The sequence below is a fragment of the Apteryx mantelli genome, chromosome 18 (genome assembly GCF_036417845.1).
Source record: "Apteryx mantelli isolate bAptMan1 chromosome 18, bAptMan1.hap1, whole genome shotgun sequence".
NCBI lineage: Eukaryota > Metazoa > Chordata > Aves > Apterygiformes > Apterygidae > Apteryx > Apteryx mantelli.
This window is the reverse complement of record NC_089995.1, coordinates 16,460,226-16,479,554: the sequence shown is the minus strand read 5'-3', so window position 1 is coordinate 16,479,554 and position 19,329 is coordinate 16,460,226. Positions and strand designations below refer to the sequence as shown.

General features: G+C 43.5%; 1 protein-coding gene across 5 annotated transcripts in view; it reads right to left on the bottom strand.

Annotated features, from left to right (window-relative positions):
• The window catches only part of COL9A3 (collagen type IX alpha 3 chain), a 46,858-nt gene that overhangs the window by 12,487 nt on the left and 15,042 nt on the right, over positions 1 to 19,329 (bottom strand). For 4 of the 5 annotated variants that reach the window (XM_013953564.2, XM_067307867.1, XM_067307866.1 and 1 more), the window contains 18 exons: positions 17,931 to 17,966; positions 16,588 to 16,611; positions 15,999 to 16,052; positions 15,236 to 15,289; positions 14,259 to 14,300; positions 12,754 to 12,810; positions 10,963 to 11,016; positions 10,408 to 10,461; positions 9,831 to 9,884; positions 8,953 to 9,006; positions 7,697 to 7,750; positions 6,628 to 6,681; positions 6,269 to 6,322; positions 5,492 to 5,545; positions 4,690 to 4,734; positions 3,629 to 3,682; positions 3,154 to 3,207; positions 134 to 187 (listed from right to left, as the gene is read on the bottom strand). In XM_013953564.2, coding sequence (XP_013809018.2) covers positions 134 to 187; positions 3,154 to 3,207; positions 3,629 to 3,682; positions 4,690 to 4,734; positions 5,492 to 5,545; positions 6,269 to 6,322; positions 6,628 to 6,681; positions 7,697 to 7,750; positions 8,953 to 9,006; positions 9,831 to 9,884; positions 10,408 to 10,461; positions 10,963 to 11,016; positions 12,754 to 12,810; positions 14,259 to 14,300; positions 15,236 to 15,289; positions 15,999 to 16,052; positions 16,588 to 16,611; positions 17,931 to 17,966 — 906 coding nt within the window. The remainder of the gene's footprint in view (positions 1 to 133; positions 188 to 3,153; positions 3,208 to 3,628; positions 3,683 to 4,689; positions 4,735 to 5,491; positions 5,546 to 6,268; positions 6,323 to 6,627; positions 6,682 to 7,696; positions 7,751 to 8,952; positions 9,007 to 9,830; positions 9,885 to 10,407; positions 10,462 to 10,962; positions 11,017 to 12,753; positions 12,811 to 14,258; positions 14,301 to 15,235; positions 15,290 to 15,998; positions 16,053 to 16,587; positions 16,612 to 17,930; positions 17,967 to 19,329) is intronic. The other variant, XM_067307869.1, reaches the window with a different exon arrangement.

Below are 19,329 nucleotides of genomic sequence, written 5' to 3'. Positions count from 1 at the left end.
TTCTGACAAATGGAAGGACATTTCTTCCTATCACTTGTTACCATCATGCATTATCTTGCCAGAGGTTTGCATCAAACAGTGGCCTACCAGAACGTGATGCACAGTAAATGACTCTCGTTACCGGCACACTGACCTGGAAGCCTCTTACACCTGGGGCGCCCATCGGACCTTGAAGACCAAGTGGGCCCTGAAAGGAGAACGATCAGCATTTGTAAGATAATTCAGGGCCAGTTAAATCACACCTGTAATTAAACTGACTCAGTTCTAACACAGAGGAAACATGCAGTTTTGGACTGCAGAACAGTTTTCCCAGTGGCAATGCTGATGAACAGCCATTACAGTGGGTAATGAACAGCCTGGGGTATACTGAACTTTATTAATAGTTACTATTAACAAAAATGCTTATTTCTAATGCTTAAGAACATATCACACTCACGAGTAGAAAAGATCAGTGACAGCAAAAGGTGGAACCATGATATAGCATGGAAAATAGACATTAAGGGGGATCTGCCATTTCAGTACTAAGCATTTAATTGGTCCAGCTCTGCAAGAAACTGCTGTAAAACATCTGCTGCATGCACTTAGACATAAAAAATGGCAATTGCATCCACTTGCTTGGACATATTTTGTACCTGAAATATAGGAGAAATAGTCTCTTGGGCTTTCTCTTAGCGCAGGTGCTTTTAAAAGCCCAGCACTCTAGAGAGAACATGAACATTACTGTTAGGAGCCTATTGCTTTCTACTCAGAAAATCAGATATATGATAAAGATCTTGGGTAAAATAAAAATCTAAGTAATTTAGGCATCTAAATCCAATTTTCTAAAGTGTCTTTTTGAAATAGGTGCCTTAGGCAAACTTCTGTGACAAAGTGGGACTTCAGCTTTGTCTCCTTTTGCAGCCACCTCTGCCAGCTGCAGAGCAGAGGGATTCCAAGAAACTTTAAACTGGCCAACTCGGTTGCATGGACTATCCAATATACTCAAAAAGCCAAGTACTCATGGGACTGCAAGGCAGGCACGCCCTGTGTTAAAAAGGCATCTGTATTTGCTTTGCCTGCACAACTCTTCCAGATTTATTTACAATAAAATTTAAAAGCATTTATATGTATTTTCCCCTAATTGTTAGCCTTACAAATTCACCTTGGTATCCAAACATCCACTGTCTTATTTAATTTCTTCAGGCCATGACCAAGAGGAAGAGGAAATCCTTTTGTGAAGTGTGACTACATTTACAATCTAAATCAGTCGCCTTATTCCTGCTTGGCTGACAAGATCAGTGTGGCCGTAACTTTGTACAGCAAGCCCAGAACTAGGAGCCTATCTGCTTAAACACAACACCACTATCTTCAAAGAACCAGTCAACTACTCAGGTATTTTTGTGGTTACTCTTTCCACTTTTGTTTTCTGCTTTTAATTCAACAATGAAATTAAGAGTTACAAAGACAGAGCTCTATGAAAGTAACGTTAAACTGTGCCAAAACTACTTTGCTGTTCCAGTGCTTTTAAAAATGCTGGCATTTGGCAGAACTTGATGGCCTCTGAATATAAAATAACCCTTGATTTGGTATGATAAGAAAGGTCAAATTAGTTTAAGCCAAATAGTCTTAACACTGGACAAATCCTGCATCTCCATTTTAATAGCCCAGGCTTAAATACATTTCATATAACTTAGGAATCTAACAACACAGACCAGTAGAAATAAACATTGGTTCGACTGCTATTGCCTCCACTGCAGAAGTCTGCACCAATACAGCTAAATCAATCGTATTTGCTCTTTGGCTATAATAATACAATACCTTTTCTCAGGCATCCAATTTTGATGAAAAATTTGGAGACAGGAAAGCAAACATTATTAATTTAGTTTATTTCTAAGGCTGATTTCCCTTCGCTTGGACATTTAAAGAGCAGCTGCTCACAAACAATAAATCATTATACTGTTCAATTTCTTCCAAGTGACACATACCAGAAATCATGTTAGTCTTGCTGCAGGCTTCTGGATTTCAAAATGAGATATTAAAAAAAAAACAAAAAACAAAAAAATGCACAACGAAAACCCTGGAAGGTCAGGTCCAACCACAATAGCAACAGTAGTTGGGGAGTGAGAAAATAAATGGTATCCTAGCATTTTTAATATTGTGAACAACAACAAATGTTTTTATCATATGCTGTTTAGTAGGGACACAACAGGGAGCCATGTAGTTATTTTCAGAAGGTTTGCATTGCAGGTCCTGCAGCTCTGTATTTCTTAGGCTCTGAGATGATGCAGGGAACAGAATGAATGCAGGAATAAAACGCTCCATCGAGGACCTCAATGAATTTTAACTCTGAAGTTTCAGAATGTCATCAGTTCACGGCATAAATTGAAAACTGTCCTGGCTGTACAAGGGGTTATGTTTCACACTGACTCACACCCACATTCTCTTCCTTTGCAAGCTCCTGGCAGGATGATGCTACAGCAGGGCTGGAAGGGGGGCGCGGATGAGATAGGGGATGCGTGAACAGATTCCCCATCTGAAAATTGTTTTGGCCTCATTCCATGTGGTTGTGAATTCTGGGGTGTTTCCAAGCAGTTGTGAAAAAGATGCAACTTGGTGCAAGAAAGGCAAGAGGTTGTCAACAGTTCTACAAACTCTTTAACACGTTTCAAGCTGCTGTCATTCAGTACGGCAACATGCAGGCTGTCCAGTTGTGTTGCCTATATGGCCTCAGGTTTTGCAATAAATCGCTACTGCTCCAAGGAAAGCGATACAGGAACAGGAAGGATTTCATGTTTCACGTGCTGGTGGCTATGCATGTCGGAATAGCTTAACAGGAGTATTACTTCTTTAACTCACATTCAGCACAAGCCGAACCTTATTATCTGATCAGGGAATTGCTGGCTGTCCAGGCTCTCCTGCACTGACTGTAGCAGCCTCACAAACCTCTTGACAGCTTCAGCTTTCTTTGCTACGTGAAAGGGGAAGAATCACTTTGCATTTGCACAGAGCTGTCGGTGAGAGCAGGATCTGACCCACTTATGGGTCTGCTGAAACTCCCCAGAGACAACACTCAGAAAATACCGCCTTTTATTTTAGTCAGGCAGTAATCCCACGTACCAAACTCTATTTTGGTATCTATTTGATTTACACTTTAAGAAGCAGTTATGTACTTACAGTTGCTCCTCTGGGTCCCGGCAGGCCTCTCTCACCAGGAATACCGGCATCGCCCTAGCAACAACACCAAAGTCAGCCATGCCCTTCGGGAGAAGCAAATCCCCCCTCCCCAACCCACCGCAGAGCCGGTGCACACTGCTGGCAGCCAGGTTATTTCAATCCCCAACTCCCTGCCCGCTGCTGCATTCACTAGGCTACGCAGCCCGCCGTGGGGGGCTTGCCTCTCCGCCGCAGGGTACGCGTATCCATGCCTGGAAGTGTCCATCCAGCTGGATTGCACCGTGCTCACTGAGCAGCTTCCCCACAAGCGTGGGATGCCTGAGAGGACCCATCACCGCGGGCAGGCGTGTATTATCGGAGGCATAGCATTGATCTTGTTGCTAAATTTCTGCAGCACCTGAGCCCCAGCTTCACGTTTTGGTTTAAAACACCCTCAGCAGAGCTCATGATAGATGCGAGTCGCAGGGTTACGTACAGGGATGCCTGGCTCTCCGGAGGGACCTGCCTCTCCCATCTCTCCAGGACTGCCCTGCAGAGGAGAAAACAAACACTCCCTTGGGGCATATCTTCAGACAGTCGCTTCTGTCCTACCCAGGGCAACAAGGTGGGAGCGAAAGAGGGAGTTACAACTTGGCTGAGGAAATAAAAACCAGCTTAAACTTTTACAGCTTTAAGACTAGGAAGGGAAAACACTATACAATGGACATTTAGAGAGTGGGTGAGCTGTACCTCCTGCCCCAGGATCGGTGACTAGGGAGGGCTGTCAGCCCCAGGGTGGTGCCACCACATCCCGTCTCAGGCTGAAGTGGCCCAGCAAGACAGGGAAGCCCTGTTGGAGGGATGCTCAGGGAACCCCACTTCACTCATCCTTGTGTCACTGCTGTGCAAGGAGAAATGTCTTCCTGCAGCTATCTCATATGCATGAGGATTAGCAAGAATAATGATGCAAGTGCAGAGGGGGGAAATACAGAAAAGAATGGGAGGGACAGAAAGACAACACTTTCCAGAATTGCTTTGTGACAGACTGCTTTGGTCTGTCTGAGATCTTCTTTCATCTCACACGTAGGTGCCAATCTAGAGCTCTGTGGTGGCTTTTCTCCTGGTATGTGTGTGTGTGTATGGGGGAGAAGTCTCCAGAAGGAAAGATGAGAAAATCCTGCTCCTGCTTGCAGATACTCCGTTAGAGCCCTTTAAAACCCAGAAGATTAATCTTGCTCTCAGGACCTTGACAAAAAGGGGCCTGCTTCCCTTCCTGAGATTTACCAAACCACTGGTGACCCTCCTATGTATCCCATATGTCTTCACTGAAATAGGTGCAAGAGCTGTCTCAACAAGAGCAGGGTCTTGCCAGTTGTTGTTGTACCTAACTCCTGCTCATTTCTGCTAGGGGAACTCAGCCTGGGCAGGAACACAGGCACCCTCACTTCGGGGTAAGTCCTTCCTTTAGGGGCACTAACCCCCCAAAGCCAAAAAGTCTTGACACAACACAGTTAATAGCTTCCCCATCAGAACCCATCATTAAAGAGATTCACTTACTGGTTCACCCTTTGAGCCTTTAATACCTGCTCTTCCAGGCAATCCCTGTAAAAAAACAACAGAGAGTGTCAGAAGAGGTAGAGTTATTAAATTTGCTATTCTGGTCTGATTTGACATACAAGGAACAACGTTTGCTTGAAGTAATGGAGGATTTACATTTCTGCAGTTTTTGCCATGAAAATGATGGCTTCAATTTCCCTCTTGTTCACTGTCCTAGCAGCTCTGAATATGCTACTGCTTGGTAATTAGAGCAAAGAAGAGGAATATACAAATAAAACAGCAGCAGCAGCAGCATTTTGCACTGCAGAAACCTCCCTCCAAGGAGGTTCAACATATTCTGCTACACAGGAAGGAAAGAATACTTTACCTCCATTTAAACAGTTGGAAGACTGGAGAGAGATATTTTGCCAGTGAACACTGAGTAAGCCAAGGACACGGCTCAGAATACTACTGAATCCTGGTCAGTTGTATCCCAGATCTTAGCTCCCTGCATAAGGGATGCACATCACTGGGACGTGGAAAGGAAAGTCCCTCTCAAATTCAGATATTAAACTGAGCAAGACTGGCCAAAGGTCAGGGTACTTCTATATTACTACCGAGTGTTACTCCAGATGCGTTCCACTGTGTCTTGTACACTGCTCCCCCTCTGTATTGTGGGAAAAGTGTATTTTGTCTTGGCTTAAATGGGGCCCCTTGTGAGGCAGTGCACAAAACAAACCTCTCCTCTCCCCACAACGTATCTTTGCGAAAGACCAAGCCGCCGCAACGCCTCGAGGGCAACCGGTTGTGCTGCCATACTCACAGGAAGTCCGTTTGGCCCCTTCTCTCCAGGAGCACCCATGCGAGCTGCTTCGCCCTGCGGATATCAAGAGGTTAGGAGGGACCCCTGTTACTTGGAAGTGGTTTGACAAAGATAGGGGAGACATTCACAAACAGGCATTTTAAATCTCCCCCCACCCCCGGCATTTGCAGATCCCAGAGCCTGTTGTACCTGCAGAGTGCAAGATGCACTGAGCAGCGCTTGGCGTGAGCTTGCAACGGTGCCTACAGGAGCTGGGCACCCACTGGAAACAAGGGGCAGTTGGGTGCTCAGTGCTTGCAAGTGTTTCCCTAGTCCTCTCACAGCTCCCAGTCTTAATAATCCAAGACCCTTCCTTCCTTGGCAACACAGAGAGCATGTTCCTGTGGGATCATCATTCAAAAATCAGGCAACTAGCACCTGACAGCACTTTGTCTACAGGCAATTAGAACAAACAGATGCCTCTGTCAGCAGCTCTGAAAAAGCATCTCTGAAGGCCTAGAGTCAGCCAATAGGAACAACTAAGTAGAGAGACTTAGTTGAGTTTAGATCATACGTGCATGGCCCATTTGTGCATCTTCTTTCTTCAGGGAATTTCTTTGGGATTAATTAATGAGAGCAACTTTACTCTTCTTCATTAGTTACACCACTGGAAAACTCTCTCTAGAAGCAAAAGCTCTCCAGCTATGCTCTTTCCTCACAAGCATTAGTAGCTTCACAACATGCGTGGGACAGTAACAGAAATCTTTCTGCACAGTGTTTAAGCAGGACTTTACAAACCTTCTCACCATCGAGTCCAGGAGCTCCATCTCGTCCGTCCTTGCCAGGTATGCCCTGCAACCATGCACAGGGCAGGTTAAGGTCATGACAGACATTGTGGTTTGCAAAATACATTCACATCAAAGAACCTTTGGCAATGGGCCCAGCTCTAGGCTAACTGGAAGAAAGGGAGATTTGCCATTAACAGCAGGACAGCTAGAGTTTGGTCCAACCAGGACCACACTGAAGGTTACGCAAATAGACATGCAGGGTAGAAGTTTGGTAACACAGACTGTGAGATGTAAGACCTCTCCTATCATGTCTTATCTTGTCATCTGCAAGCAAGACAGAGAGACTTGCATCCTACTTAACTGACTTACAGGTTCTCCTATGAGTCCACGAGCCCCTGGGTTTCCTTTTGGTCCAGGTCTACCCTAGAAATCAGTAACAAATCCTGTGTTATTCAGGACACAGCCCCTAAAAATCTCCATTAAACAAACATAACAGTCAAACCCTGTAGGAATATTTCATCCAGTCTGTGTGGGCTCTTGATTTGCTCATACAGGGATATTGGTTCTTTTAGGGCACAACAGCAAACTGATGTAATGCTGGCTGCAGCATCTGAGAAAATTCTCTATTGTTTCAAAGGATGGAGATACAAGATCTGAGCTCCATGCTGTAGATTGTAAGAGGAGGCATTTAGGCCTCTTCAACACCAACAAGACATAAATATCTCATTTTTGAGAGGAATAATTTCATCCCTTTCATGTGGGCTGTGTTTGAGAGGAAATATTTAAGATTAAATATCTGACCAATAGAACAGGTTAAAGGACAGGGAAGCAAGCATATTCTTGATAACCTCTAGTTTGCTTCTGACCTGAACCGCAGGCAAAAAGATAAAACAGATTAGCCATGGTGCGCCCAATAAATTGTCAAAACCTCTGGCTCAATAATAATACACCCTGGAATGCAGGATTTCCCATGAAGGGAAATACAGCTTCCCATAAAACTATTGGTTAAGTATGTTTGTTGATTTTTTTTGAAGAAAAATAATAATTAAAAATTGTAAAATGTCTAGAAATAATATTTCCACTAATTAGTGTTTCTCATTCACAGTTCCCAAAGTGTTTTAAAAGGATACATAAGAACAATTAGTCCCTTTTTACAGGCAGAAATAAAACAACTGAAAGCACACAGAGTGCTGAGAACAAAACAAGGAAAGCTATCTTCCAGCAAGGACTTCCAGCTAGCCCCTGCCAGTGTCATCTTCCTGTACCTGCCTCTCAGCTGGTAACAAGAAAGTTTTCAAATTCCACTCTACTTTAAGAAGGGATGCTGTAAAGCACTAAAAAATAAATTAAGGGGGCAAGCCATAATAAAGCTGTAAGATAAGACTCCTTTGAAACTCGTGTTCAATATCTGAGCAGACTAGTGCTTTACTGCACTTACAGTATCGCCTTTGGGCCCTCTGAATCCTTGAGGTCCTTTGTTCCCTTGGTCTCCCTGTAACAACAGAGGAAAAGCCATTAAGCATCTTCATCACAGTGACAAAGACTAATGTTTCAAGTGCGTGAATGAAGAAGTCTTTGTGCTGTTTGCTGGCATTACCGCTGCCAGGCACAAGTATACACATCCTCCCCCAGAGCTCTGCTGTAATTTCCTCAGTTACACTCTGTAACTCCTGATGCAGACAAATCGCAACGGGGACTTTGCTAGCAATCCCCCAGGGCAGAGACCAGGTTCCCCTTCATTTTCGGAAGCACTTTCTTTAACCAATAGAGAAACAGGGTCAGAGAAAAACATTAATGTTTACTGCCTAGGTCCTTCTTGGCATAATTAATGTTCGATGGACAGTAAGTACCTCATTTAATTTTAGTTCAGATGAATTTCTTCTATAATTGTAAAGACTAGGGAAGGATCCCCAGAGGGTGGTACTGCCTTGGGGTCATCACAGGTTGTGGTGTGTTGCCTGCCACAAAAAAATGAAGCTGTCTGCTATAAAATGGATGTTACATTAACCACACTAAGGAGAGGCTGGGTGACAGGCCAGCGGGCAGTGGAAAATGCCATTAGGAAGTCCATAGTTCTGCAGATGCAGCTCTAGTCTCATATTTAGGCAAGTTAAAGAGGGTAAGGGGGTCTGCCCAGAGGTAAGTGTGCAGGTTCTGTGTTCTCCTACACTTCACTTCACCCCAGAGCTTTGCAAATGGATGTGGATTGCATCTTTAATGCACAATTGACTGTTTTTGCCTTGTAGCAAAAGTTCTTATGAGCTGTGATCTAACCACAGATCAGGCCCAAAGAAAGTAGCCTCAGGACAGCACTTGCTGAGTCTTCCCCAAATCTCTTCTTCCCAAGAAAAGCTTTACCCAGGTACTACACAGGAAAGAAACGAAGGTCTACATGGGTTTGCCCACAGCTGCTAATGTTCAGAGAGAAGCAGTGAAGAACAGAGAGCACTGGAAATGTGGCGAACTTATTCTGGCAGAATGGGCATGGGGCACGACTGAGGGAAAAGACGTCATAAGTCTGGCTCAGCTAAAATCATATCGCTTTAAGTGGAGGGAAAAAGGCAAAGGGGATAATCTGATTGAGACACATCCCTACTGTTCACTGACAGGAAAGAGCTTAGTGCAGAAAAGGTAAACTTTAGGCTTTGATTGCAAAAGACAAGGCCACAAGGCCACCAAGAAATGGGTACGTACAGCTTTCCCTGGAGGTCCTGGGATTCCAGGTGGCCCTCTGAAACCGATGTCACCCTGCAAAGAATAATATGTCATTGTAGTGCTGTCATTGGCAGAGGGTAAAGTCCCTACCTTATATTGCAGTCTAAGAAAACGCATAACACCCTGGAAAGACACCCCATACTTCTTGCTGGTTTGTAATACAGTCTTGCAAAAGTTTCCCTTCTGAATGAGTTTTTTTTTTTTTTTTTTTTTTTTTTTTTTACTGTGGATCTCCCTACCATTATCTCTATGATTTACTGATACCATTCATTGCCTTGACATCTTGAAAACACACATGTTCCTAGATTTGGAACATGGCTTTCTCAAAATCAAATCATTCAGCCTCTAGGCCCATGGTCAGGGGACCCTGGAAAAAGACCAAGGTCATGATTAGCTAGAGGTTAATCCAGTTCTCCCTGAAGTCTTTGGTGCAGCATTAGACCTGAAACCCTGGTGTTTCTGGAGACTTTCCATGTCCTGAAAATCTTTGTGCATTCAGTGGTTCTTTGGCTTTTTCTTGTAAGGAGACAGGAACAGAGAGTTAAATGTTCACAAAATGTTTCTCCTTTTTTTGCAAGATTCTGTAGCATGGTCAGTCCTGCAGGGGCAGCACTTTGTCCTTGTCTGAATGCTCAAATTAATACTGGGCCTGATCCTGTGAATCCCTCAGACAGAGAGACTCTTCCTGCCTTTGGAGGGATGGTCTGCCTGGAGGATGTGCAGGAAAGGGCCTGCACTTTGCATCTTTACGTGTTCCCCAGTGGTCTTCAGTAAGGACAAACGTACACCCACTGTCTGGACTTCGCAAGGGGGAAATCAGTGGTGGAGTGAGAAAATCAGGAGAAGGTTTTTCTTACTCTGTCACCAGCTGGACCCATCGGACCAGGCAGTCCTCTTAGTCCTCTTGGACCCTAATTAAGAAAACAAATCAATTAAAACCCAACCACTATTAAAATATAAAACAGAATGATATAGTAACTCATCAACACAGAAATATTTAAGAAACATGAGGAGAAATGGAAAACTCAAGTCTTCCGATGCACAGACAAGACTTTTTGCCCATTGGTGACAATCTCTGAGCAAGTGGCACTGTGTGGATTCCCCCATACAGCACATGTGTTCAGAGTGTCTGCTCTCTTCAAGCCACTCGCCAGACTCTCAAGCCAGTCCAGAGCTCAGTCTCAAATTCAGACAAAGAATACCAGCAAAAAAGCAGCTATTGCTTGCATATCTCATCCAAGGCGATGTGCCAATACCAAGACCTGAGTCAAAGCTCAGTGAAGCCAGCAGGACCCTTCCCACCAGCATCAACTGACTTTCATATCTCTTATCAGGCAGAGGCAATAGCTGTTTTTGCAATGCAAAATGACTAATACTGCCCTTCAGTTTCACAGTAAAAAGGTCATGGGAACTGGTCTGAAGAGCAGGTGTTACCTGTAGGCCAACGCTTCCGGGAATGCCCGGAGGACCTGGAGGGCCAGGACTACCCTGAGAGAGAAAAATGAATTAGACTGGAAGAGAGACAGCTTGAGCCTGCCAACCCAAATCCAGGTATCTTCCCATCTTATGTCTCCTTGAGCTCCCTCCCACGCAGATTTAGGCTTCAGAATTTGCTTCTACATTATGGACAATTTCTTCTACATACAAGAACACTTGATCAGTCAGGAATTTACCTGAGTGATTAATGCAGGGCTTTTTCCTGAGCTGACATCCCTGCATATGAAACAATAGGAGTTAACTTATGAAGCTAATCTTGAACACTATGATTATTGGGAAGATGAATCTTGTTGAAGTATTAACACACAGACATGCATACAGAGCAGTGGAAGCAATTACACTTCAGTCATATGACAAGCCCAATCAAAAACTCAATTCCTCTTTGTTATTCAGCCAATTGCCTCATTTCTTCCTGTCTTCTTGAAGAAACACTTTGTCAGGGTGTTTTTAAAGAGAAAAATCCTCTCCCACCTCCCTTAAGATGAAGTTTACCTTCTCTCCTTCTTTTCCTATTTCACCAGGTTCTCCTTTGTGACCAGTGTGTCCCTAGAAATAAGAGCCCAAATGACAAACGTTCCAGTACTTGTTTTAAAGTTTAATTTTTGTTAGATAACTGAAAAATCTAAACCCAAGTAACATATAAAGAACTTACTGGGAAAATAAACTGTACCTGTGCTGTAAAGGTGTGAAAAGACCTGTTTTGGGGCTAGCCAGCCATGAACCGTTCCTGTCTGTTGTGCTAGGTATCACTGTGTCAGAATTGATGTGATTTCAAGAAATATCCAGATTCAGTTTTCAGGAGTGACCTGCTGTGAGACTAGGCTACAGGTCTCTAGATACAATTCTCAAAAACAGGTCAGTGACCAGAACTCAGTTCCAAGCACTTTTGAAAACAGGGCTGAGATGCTCTGAAAACCACATTCTGCATCTTTAACCTCTCTTTTGTTTAAGTAATCTTTAATGTCTGCATCATCAGGCTTGTGATGAAATCCATGTCTCCGAAATCTTTTATATAAACTCAGATTCAGTTTGCGTGTTGGCTCCCTTCCTGTTACTGTGGGAGAGACTCAGACTAATTTCAGCCATGGCAGATGTTATTCCTCACCATGCAGAAGGTCTTATGCATCATTTGCATCCTAATTGAAGACCTTCACAGGTCTTTCCATTTCATAAGCTATGAATTTTGAATAGTTATGCCCTAACTGTTGTGTGTTTCTAACGATATCTGTGACTCAGCTCAGAGACCAAACAGACCTGCAAAAAGCCCAGTTCACAAGAAACCGAAAGCATTTCCCAGGAGATATTCCACCCTTGCCAACTTCTGCTAAATTCTGCTATAAAGACCCCAGTCCCTGTTACTTCAGCTGCTTACTGGAGTGTACCTACTGCACCGAATTCATGTGAATGATGGTGGGGATGGAGAAGAGGAGGCTTAACTGCTGAGTGAGGTTTCTTGAGGGTTGCAACCTAAAATTTATGTACGAGCATCAAACAACATAAACAGAAAGCTGTCTGTTGCTACACAGGGAATAAAATAACAATGAAATTGTAATTGGTCATGTGAGTTATGTCTCGCTACGGTAAAATATGTATCTCTGTATTCACAGGACCTGTGAGCACAACATAAGAACTGAAAAGATTTTTTACAACTCTGAACCCCGAAAAGGCAGCACACTGTTCTTGAGACAGCCCTAGAGTGCTACTGTCTGTTTGTTCCTCAGTCATCAGTTGAGTCCAAAAACAAGGCCATCTCGCCAGGCTTGCATGCTGCTTAATCTTTTTGCTCACCCTGTGCAAGGGGTTAAATTTCACTTTTAGGAATGAATGGCAGTTGTCAAAATCAGTAATCAAAACTTGTATCTAATGAAGGTTGCCATCCGCAAGGGGATGGAGCCACAAACCTGCGCAACCTGTAAATGCATATACTTACTTTCAGGATGTAAAACTCCTTGCTGCAGTTGAAGGGAGAGTGCTCCTGAACCTTGCTGGGCCTACGGACTTTGCAGAATTGAGTTCTGCAGCAGAGCTGCTATTGCAAAGAGGGCAGGATCAGGCCCTTCATCCTTCTCTCGTCTCACACTTCACTGCTTTAGGGGGTTTCTGTCTCAACAGCATATACCCAGGAAAATGCTTGGCTGGTTTAGACAGGTGTAGTGCATACAGGAGAGGTGGACTGTATGTTAAACAGTTTAAGCTCAAGTGATACTTTCACAGCCCAGGGGCTCATAGAAGCATTTATTTTGGGAGGCAATCCCTTTTATTTGCAGATAGGATTTTTCTTACCTTGAACCCTGGCATTCCTGGGGGGCCTGGAGGACCTGGTGGGCACAAAGCTGGGCACTGCAAGAAACAGAAGCATTCTCTGGTACACACATGCATCTGGGAAGCTACTTTCGTTACTAGGGAGAGGAGACAAGGCCACGTCTGGAAACACACATTAGTGGGCTCTGTCTCTACATCCACTATAACTAATTCATTCACAGAATGATGGATCCACTGGCATTCCGCCACAGCAGGGTGTCCCAAACTGGCCCTCAGGCCACAGGTAACCCACAAGATCACTGATTACAATTGGTCTGCTTCACTTTGAGTGATTGCAATCCAGAGCTTGCTGGAAAGGTTCAGGATGGACCGTGAGAAATTCTGAGGGCTGACAGTGGTCCACAGCCCAAAACGCTGGAGAACCACAGTCTCTCAGTGAAGCTGGACCTGTGTCTTGCAAACCATTAGGAACATACTTAATTTTATGTTCCTGTGGACCACCATCGATTTCCATGAGGCAACTCACTGAATCAAAAAAAAAAAAAAAAAAAAAGCACACGCATTAGAGATTATAGGAAGGGGACCTAGTGAAAAATTAATCCAAATACCAATAAGCTGGTATCTGCAGAGGTCTAGGGCTGGGTGAGCCCGTAGTGGAAATCCAGTTTGACTGGGAACAAAATAGAACATGCATGGAAATTTAATGAGGGTCTAGAGCCTGTACTCCAAAACTGTATAGATAGGGAATGAGACTTTTTTCTGCAGTTTTTGTTTGTTTCTTTCTTTCTTTGAATAAAACCTCAGGCTACACCTCTTTAGCAGGAATTCAATTTTCTAGTATATTCCACGGGGTAACTTAAATAAAAAATTCAGAAATAGTATCATTTTCTATTAAGTTCTACGTGACTTGCCATAAGGCAGTCTAAACAGACTGAGCTTTTTTGGGGCATGCCAATTAGAAAACCAAAGATGCTGTCACAACAACAGCTGCGAAATCTAGAAATGTCACTTTCATCGTTCATTGGCTTAACACTCCTTTTATTCCCTTGAAATAAAGGAATCAAGACTTTCGTATATAGAAGAATGTCTAAACAAAGCATATGCCCATAGGAACACAGTACCATCATCCATGGAAATAAACAGTGCAACATGCACGACCTTTTCTTTTACAAAGCAGGGCTGGAAACAGATGCGTGAAAAGCTGTTGTCGTTTGTCAAACGTTAAAGTTGTTTTTGTTAAACTGGCAAATGGGGAACATATGCAAAACCTGCATTTTGGAAAGCAAACTGGAAAGCAAGGTTGAGCACAAAATGAGCCCTACTATATCTAGCTCCTTGAAAGAACACCTCAGTTTTGTAAACAGTTATGCATGCAGGGGGCTTGTATGATATGGCAGTTAGATCCGTGTCTACAGGTCTGACTGGTGCATGTTGAATGACTTCACATTCACCCAAATATGCCAACAAAAAGCCACATCAAGGATTGAAACAAAAAATATTTTCATGCTACATAAAGAAAAACCTACCTGAAGATCTCCACCGCCATCAGGAAGGATGCCTGGAAGACCCTGCAGTTCACAAAATGTGCTCTTTTAAATACATCAAGACAAACACCAGAAGAGAGCATGATCTCTAGAAAATGCACTTTACAGACACAGCTGAATCAACACACCCTAGATAGCTAGGCACACAGTGCAAATTGCAGCCCCTGAACCCAGAGCTGTCACAAGCATTATGAGCTGCACCAGTCCTCAAAACAAACATGTCAGTCATATCTATTCCCCTGGAGACCAACAGCTGAGCTAGAAGAGCCTTGAGCATTAGGTCATGAAAGCAGTGGCTGAGAAGCACCACCATGTTTGGTCCTCCTCCAGGCCCAGGGGAAGTTCCTAGGGAAAAACCTCCCAGTCCCGCTATTAGACTCTCCAGAGAAACCACAGCAAACCCAAAGGAGGCCTGCTCGTCTCAAGTCCCGCTTGCTGTGAGGTTGAGCGACCTGCTCTTGTGCTGCGTCGTGGCAGGAGTCTCTTGCTCCGCGTTGGGGCTGAGTCACGTGCAGCACCCAACACACCTCCCAAGGCTTTCCTAGCGCAGCTGGACTCTTGACTACAGGTGCCAGGCTCAAAAGCTCTCGCGAAGGGCCTCTCTCGGGAGCGTAGCACAACAAAAAGATAAACCCTGTAATGATCCAATCAGCTCTTACTTGAGACTTTTTGTCCACTCTGTGATCTGTCTACGCCATAAAGCCTGGACGTTGTTAGATTCCTCGACCCCTTATAGCACGAATAACAAACAGGACATAATCAGCATGCAGAAGTGCAGCCCGTGAACAGTCACTGCTCTCCTTGGGGCACAGTGTTTATGGCCTGCTGAAATTTAGCCCCAAAAAGGGAGTGCTCACAGCAATAACAGCAAATAAAACATGCACATTCTGGCAGTAAGGAGAAAATCCTGAACTCTCCATGGGGAATTTTCTCACATTTATTTGCAAGTCTGAACTTACGGGAGGTCCTGGAGGTCCAGGAGGCCCTGGGAAACCTGGCAGACCGAAAGGCCCCTAAAAAGGTGAGAAAAAAGTAAGAATTTCCCATATGAACCACTTGAATGAAAATGTGAAGGGAGAAGAAGAGTGATTACCAAATACCATTGCATATTTGTGAATAAGGGGCAAGATATCTCTAAGGTGGCTGAACTGCACCTCTCTCTCTGCAGAGGATTATGCGACTGCAAAGAGAACAGCACATGCACGAGCAAGTGTAGGGAGGAGGATGGGAGAATACATCCTGCACCTACATTCCCACTTTCAGTGGCTCTGCACCTCCAGGGGAGCTGCGGGCACCCAAAACAAGTGTTTGCTTCTGCAGAAGGGGCCCAGTCAGATTGAAGGATCAGACCCATTTTGCTCAGTTGCTTCATATCAAGGATACTTAAAGAGGTGGAGTATCTCTCTCAATAAAGAAAGTGCATGACAGCTGGTAACTGACCACCATTACTGCGACATTGGCTGCTCTTTCATTATTGCTCATAGTCGGTAAAGGAAGATATAGCTGCAAGCAGTTGTACACCATTGGCATTGCACTGGTTGACTGGAGTGACCCTACACACAAGCTGATATAGAGAATAGCACAGTATGGGCTTTCGTAGAGCTTGCACAGTGTCTTGCTCATCACGCTCACAGAACAGAATAAGGGGCCAGAAATGAACCTCGTTCTTCCATGGCTGCAGCATGTTTGGTAAGTGGGGATCAAATGGTGGGAGAAACTCACAGGAGGACCCCGAAATCCATTTCCACCTGGGAGTCCACTGGGTCCTGGAGGCCCCTGTCGAAGAGAGAAGAGCTTTACACCCTTGGCGATCTCGCCTAGCTCCCAAAGTCCAGGGGCAGACAGTCTGGCTATACTCATTTGTTTAATCCTTCAGAAGAACCCAGTCCTGCACCCAAACAATCAGTTTACTGAGGTACACTCTTCTTTTGCTCCGTCTCCCTGTGCAGCATGCTCCTGTTGCTGTCACAACACGTTACTAACGCCTTCCCTCCTCTCTAGCACGGGGCAGCTCTGAGGCAGCCCAGGACCCACTGAACAAAAGCTGCTCCAGAAAAGGCCACCTCCAGCAACTGCAAGGCTGCCGTGCTTTGAATTTACGCCAGTGGCCAACTGCGCTGGGGTCAGGGTAAACGTAAAAAAGCACAATATTACCCACGTGCAGAACTCCATATCCCTCTGCCCTGCACAGGAAAAGCATCTAAGGCTTGGGGGGGATGTGTAGCACTCGGCCAAAAAAACTTAGAGTACCCAATAAAGTTAATATGATAATTTAAGCCTTTTTTTCCTGAAAAAGAGCCTCATTACTTACTGGAGGTCCTGGTAGTCCTTTGCCCTGGAATCAACATTAAAAACAGGAAAAGATCACTTAGAAAGTAAGCACATGAAGAGCAGCAGCACCTCAGAGAATGCTGCTTTAATTTTTTTTCCTTAAGTTTCCTTAGCACTCCCCTGCCTCCAGTTATTGCAATTTGCAATCAGGGCAGAGCTGGAGTCTTTTAATGAATCCTTTTGTTGCCTCTTATAATTTGTATTCCCTTTACATCCCTGTTACCTAAGAGATATCTCTTCTCTGAAAAAAGCCACATACGATGCGACAGTGGGACACATGCATTTATGAAGACAACATTCTGATTTGTTAATGCACCTTTCCTGATTTTTTTTTTTTCCTGAGACCTCACCTCAGCTGACACCTGCTAAAAGTCCCGTGATGCAAGATCTATGAGGGGTGACAACACAGCAGGGTATCAAGCTAAACTATGGCCATCCAACAAAAGAACCTAGACTCGCCGCAGTGCCACACCTGCAAGGACTCACTAGTCTCTCTCTCCTGCTCTGCTCCTGTGCCCGGAGAGCACATTTAAACAGGCAAGAAACAAGACATGGTGACTGCTTCTGTACTCTGTCTCCAGCTCACGACACCGGAAGAACACAAGTATTTCACTTGGTGCAGCAAGCTCCACAATTAGGCTCAGCTTGCTCGAACACTTCATCAAGAAACTGATATATTAATAATCGCAGGAAAAGACTGTTAGCTTGCTTAGCCTTAAGATACTACCTTTTTTAGATGCAACATTAAGAAACATTTATCAGAGAAGTTACGTTTAGAAATCGTTAGGCTTCGTAGTGAATGTGGATATATATTCATCATTTAATTTGAAGGAAAGGATTTGAGCGGTTTTTTTCTTTTTCTTTTTTAAACAAAAGACCTCAGTTCTGATCATCATCAACTTAGCATGATTCTTCTATTATTCCATTGATCCAGACAGATTAAACATGTTGCTAATAAATAATGAGGTGTTTAACAAAGCTATATGGATTTCCAAATGAGCACAGAATGACCAGGAATTTTTATGCAGCTGAATAGGTCAATATATGAACGAGGCTATTTTTTTTTTCTCTTACGCAATACAAAAGATGTTATCTAACAGAGGGAGCATTTGACATGCCAGTCTTTATCCCCAACTGGATTGCTTTATATCATCTCAGTCTCAGAACAGGCCCTGGGTTACCAGAACAGGTCAAACATATATATTTAACAATCTCAATCAATATTTTTGCTCATTTGAACTTGAGTTTCTATCTTTTCTCGGTGATGGTTTTCACATAACATTACGCACCATCTTTACATATGCAGCTCTAAGAGATACTTACAGCTGGTCCAGGTGGTCCAGCAGGTCCTAATGCACCCTACAGAAATCAGCAGAATATAAATTAGCAGGTCAATCACAGATCAAACAAACTCCACATGGCAGGACACCAATGTCTGTTCTGCTAGAAAAGTCTAGCAGTGTCTTATAGAAACAGCACACGATTACAGACACTCAGCTGAATTAACAGATAAAGACAGAAACTTATGGATGACGACTCTGATGTTCCTGATTTACTACTTGACTGAAGAACATTTTAAGACAGAAGGGACGGATGTTCAGAAACGGCCCCCAGCAACTTTCTTCACCATTTGCCAGGCACATCTGAGAGTCAAGATTAGATCATGAGCTGCTCCTAAAAGACTAAACACGCATTTCTGCAAATCACAGCAGGCCTCAGATTAGTCTCCATGAATATCTAAAGGTTCATAAAGTCAATCTCATTCATTTGAAAATTCAGAACGATTTCATGAAGTAGATCTGATGACTAAATTATCTGAAACTATTTACAAGCTTTGGACCCGTTCTAGTGAATTTTATTAATTCATACATTTTTTCTTCAAGCAAAGACATCTTGATTTGGCAGCTTCTGCCTTTTCATTAGCTTCCTTGGCAAATCCCCAAATCTCCTTTTTCTAATTTGCATTCTTATTCTTAAGCTTGACTAGTTTTTGGTGATCTTATGTCTCAGTCTAAAATGAAGTAATTCTTGAAATTATTAAGTTCCTGCTTAACTAAAGATAATATGACAGATGGGCCTTCTTAATCCTTTATTTTGTTGCAAATATGCCAATTCTGGACAGTAGACTGTAAAATTAATTATAGGTAGCAATTCTGAAACAGAAAGTGAATGGAAGTATAAATGAACAAATAAAAGAGTCTTCGTTATATGATGTATTTGACTGCCACTGAGTCCACAGAAAGATGGAGCAAGAGAACAGGTTATGGAAAGACTGGCTTTTGACAGTTCTGTTTTGGCAGGTGAAGTCATACAGAGGATTTGGACTGCCACACACCGGTGTTGTAGAAAAGCATGTTTCCTCCCTAATCAAATAAATGACTATACAGGCTCGGGGTGGTTGCTGATGAATAATATGATCCCCAGACCCCTTCGCTTCAACAATTAGCGGCTTAACTTTTGTATAAGTACAATGCAGCATTCACTATAAATAAAACATTAGTCAGCAAGAGGATAAGTCTCAATGTAGAAATGATCAACAACCGTAATGCTGCTCCCTGGGACTGCAGTGACTAAGAAGCTTCTTATTCCCTCCTCCTTAAAAAAAATATATATATATATATATGTATATATATGTGTGTGTATATATATATAGGCAAGTACACAAGTGTGACAGCACATCAGAATGAGGGTCTAAAAGGCCGCTTGCTACAGATCTTGTTGC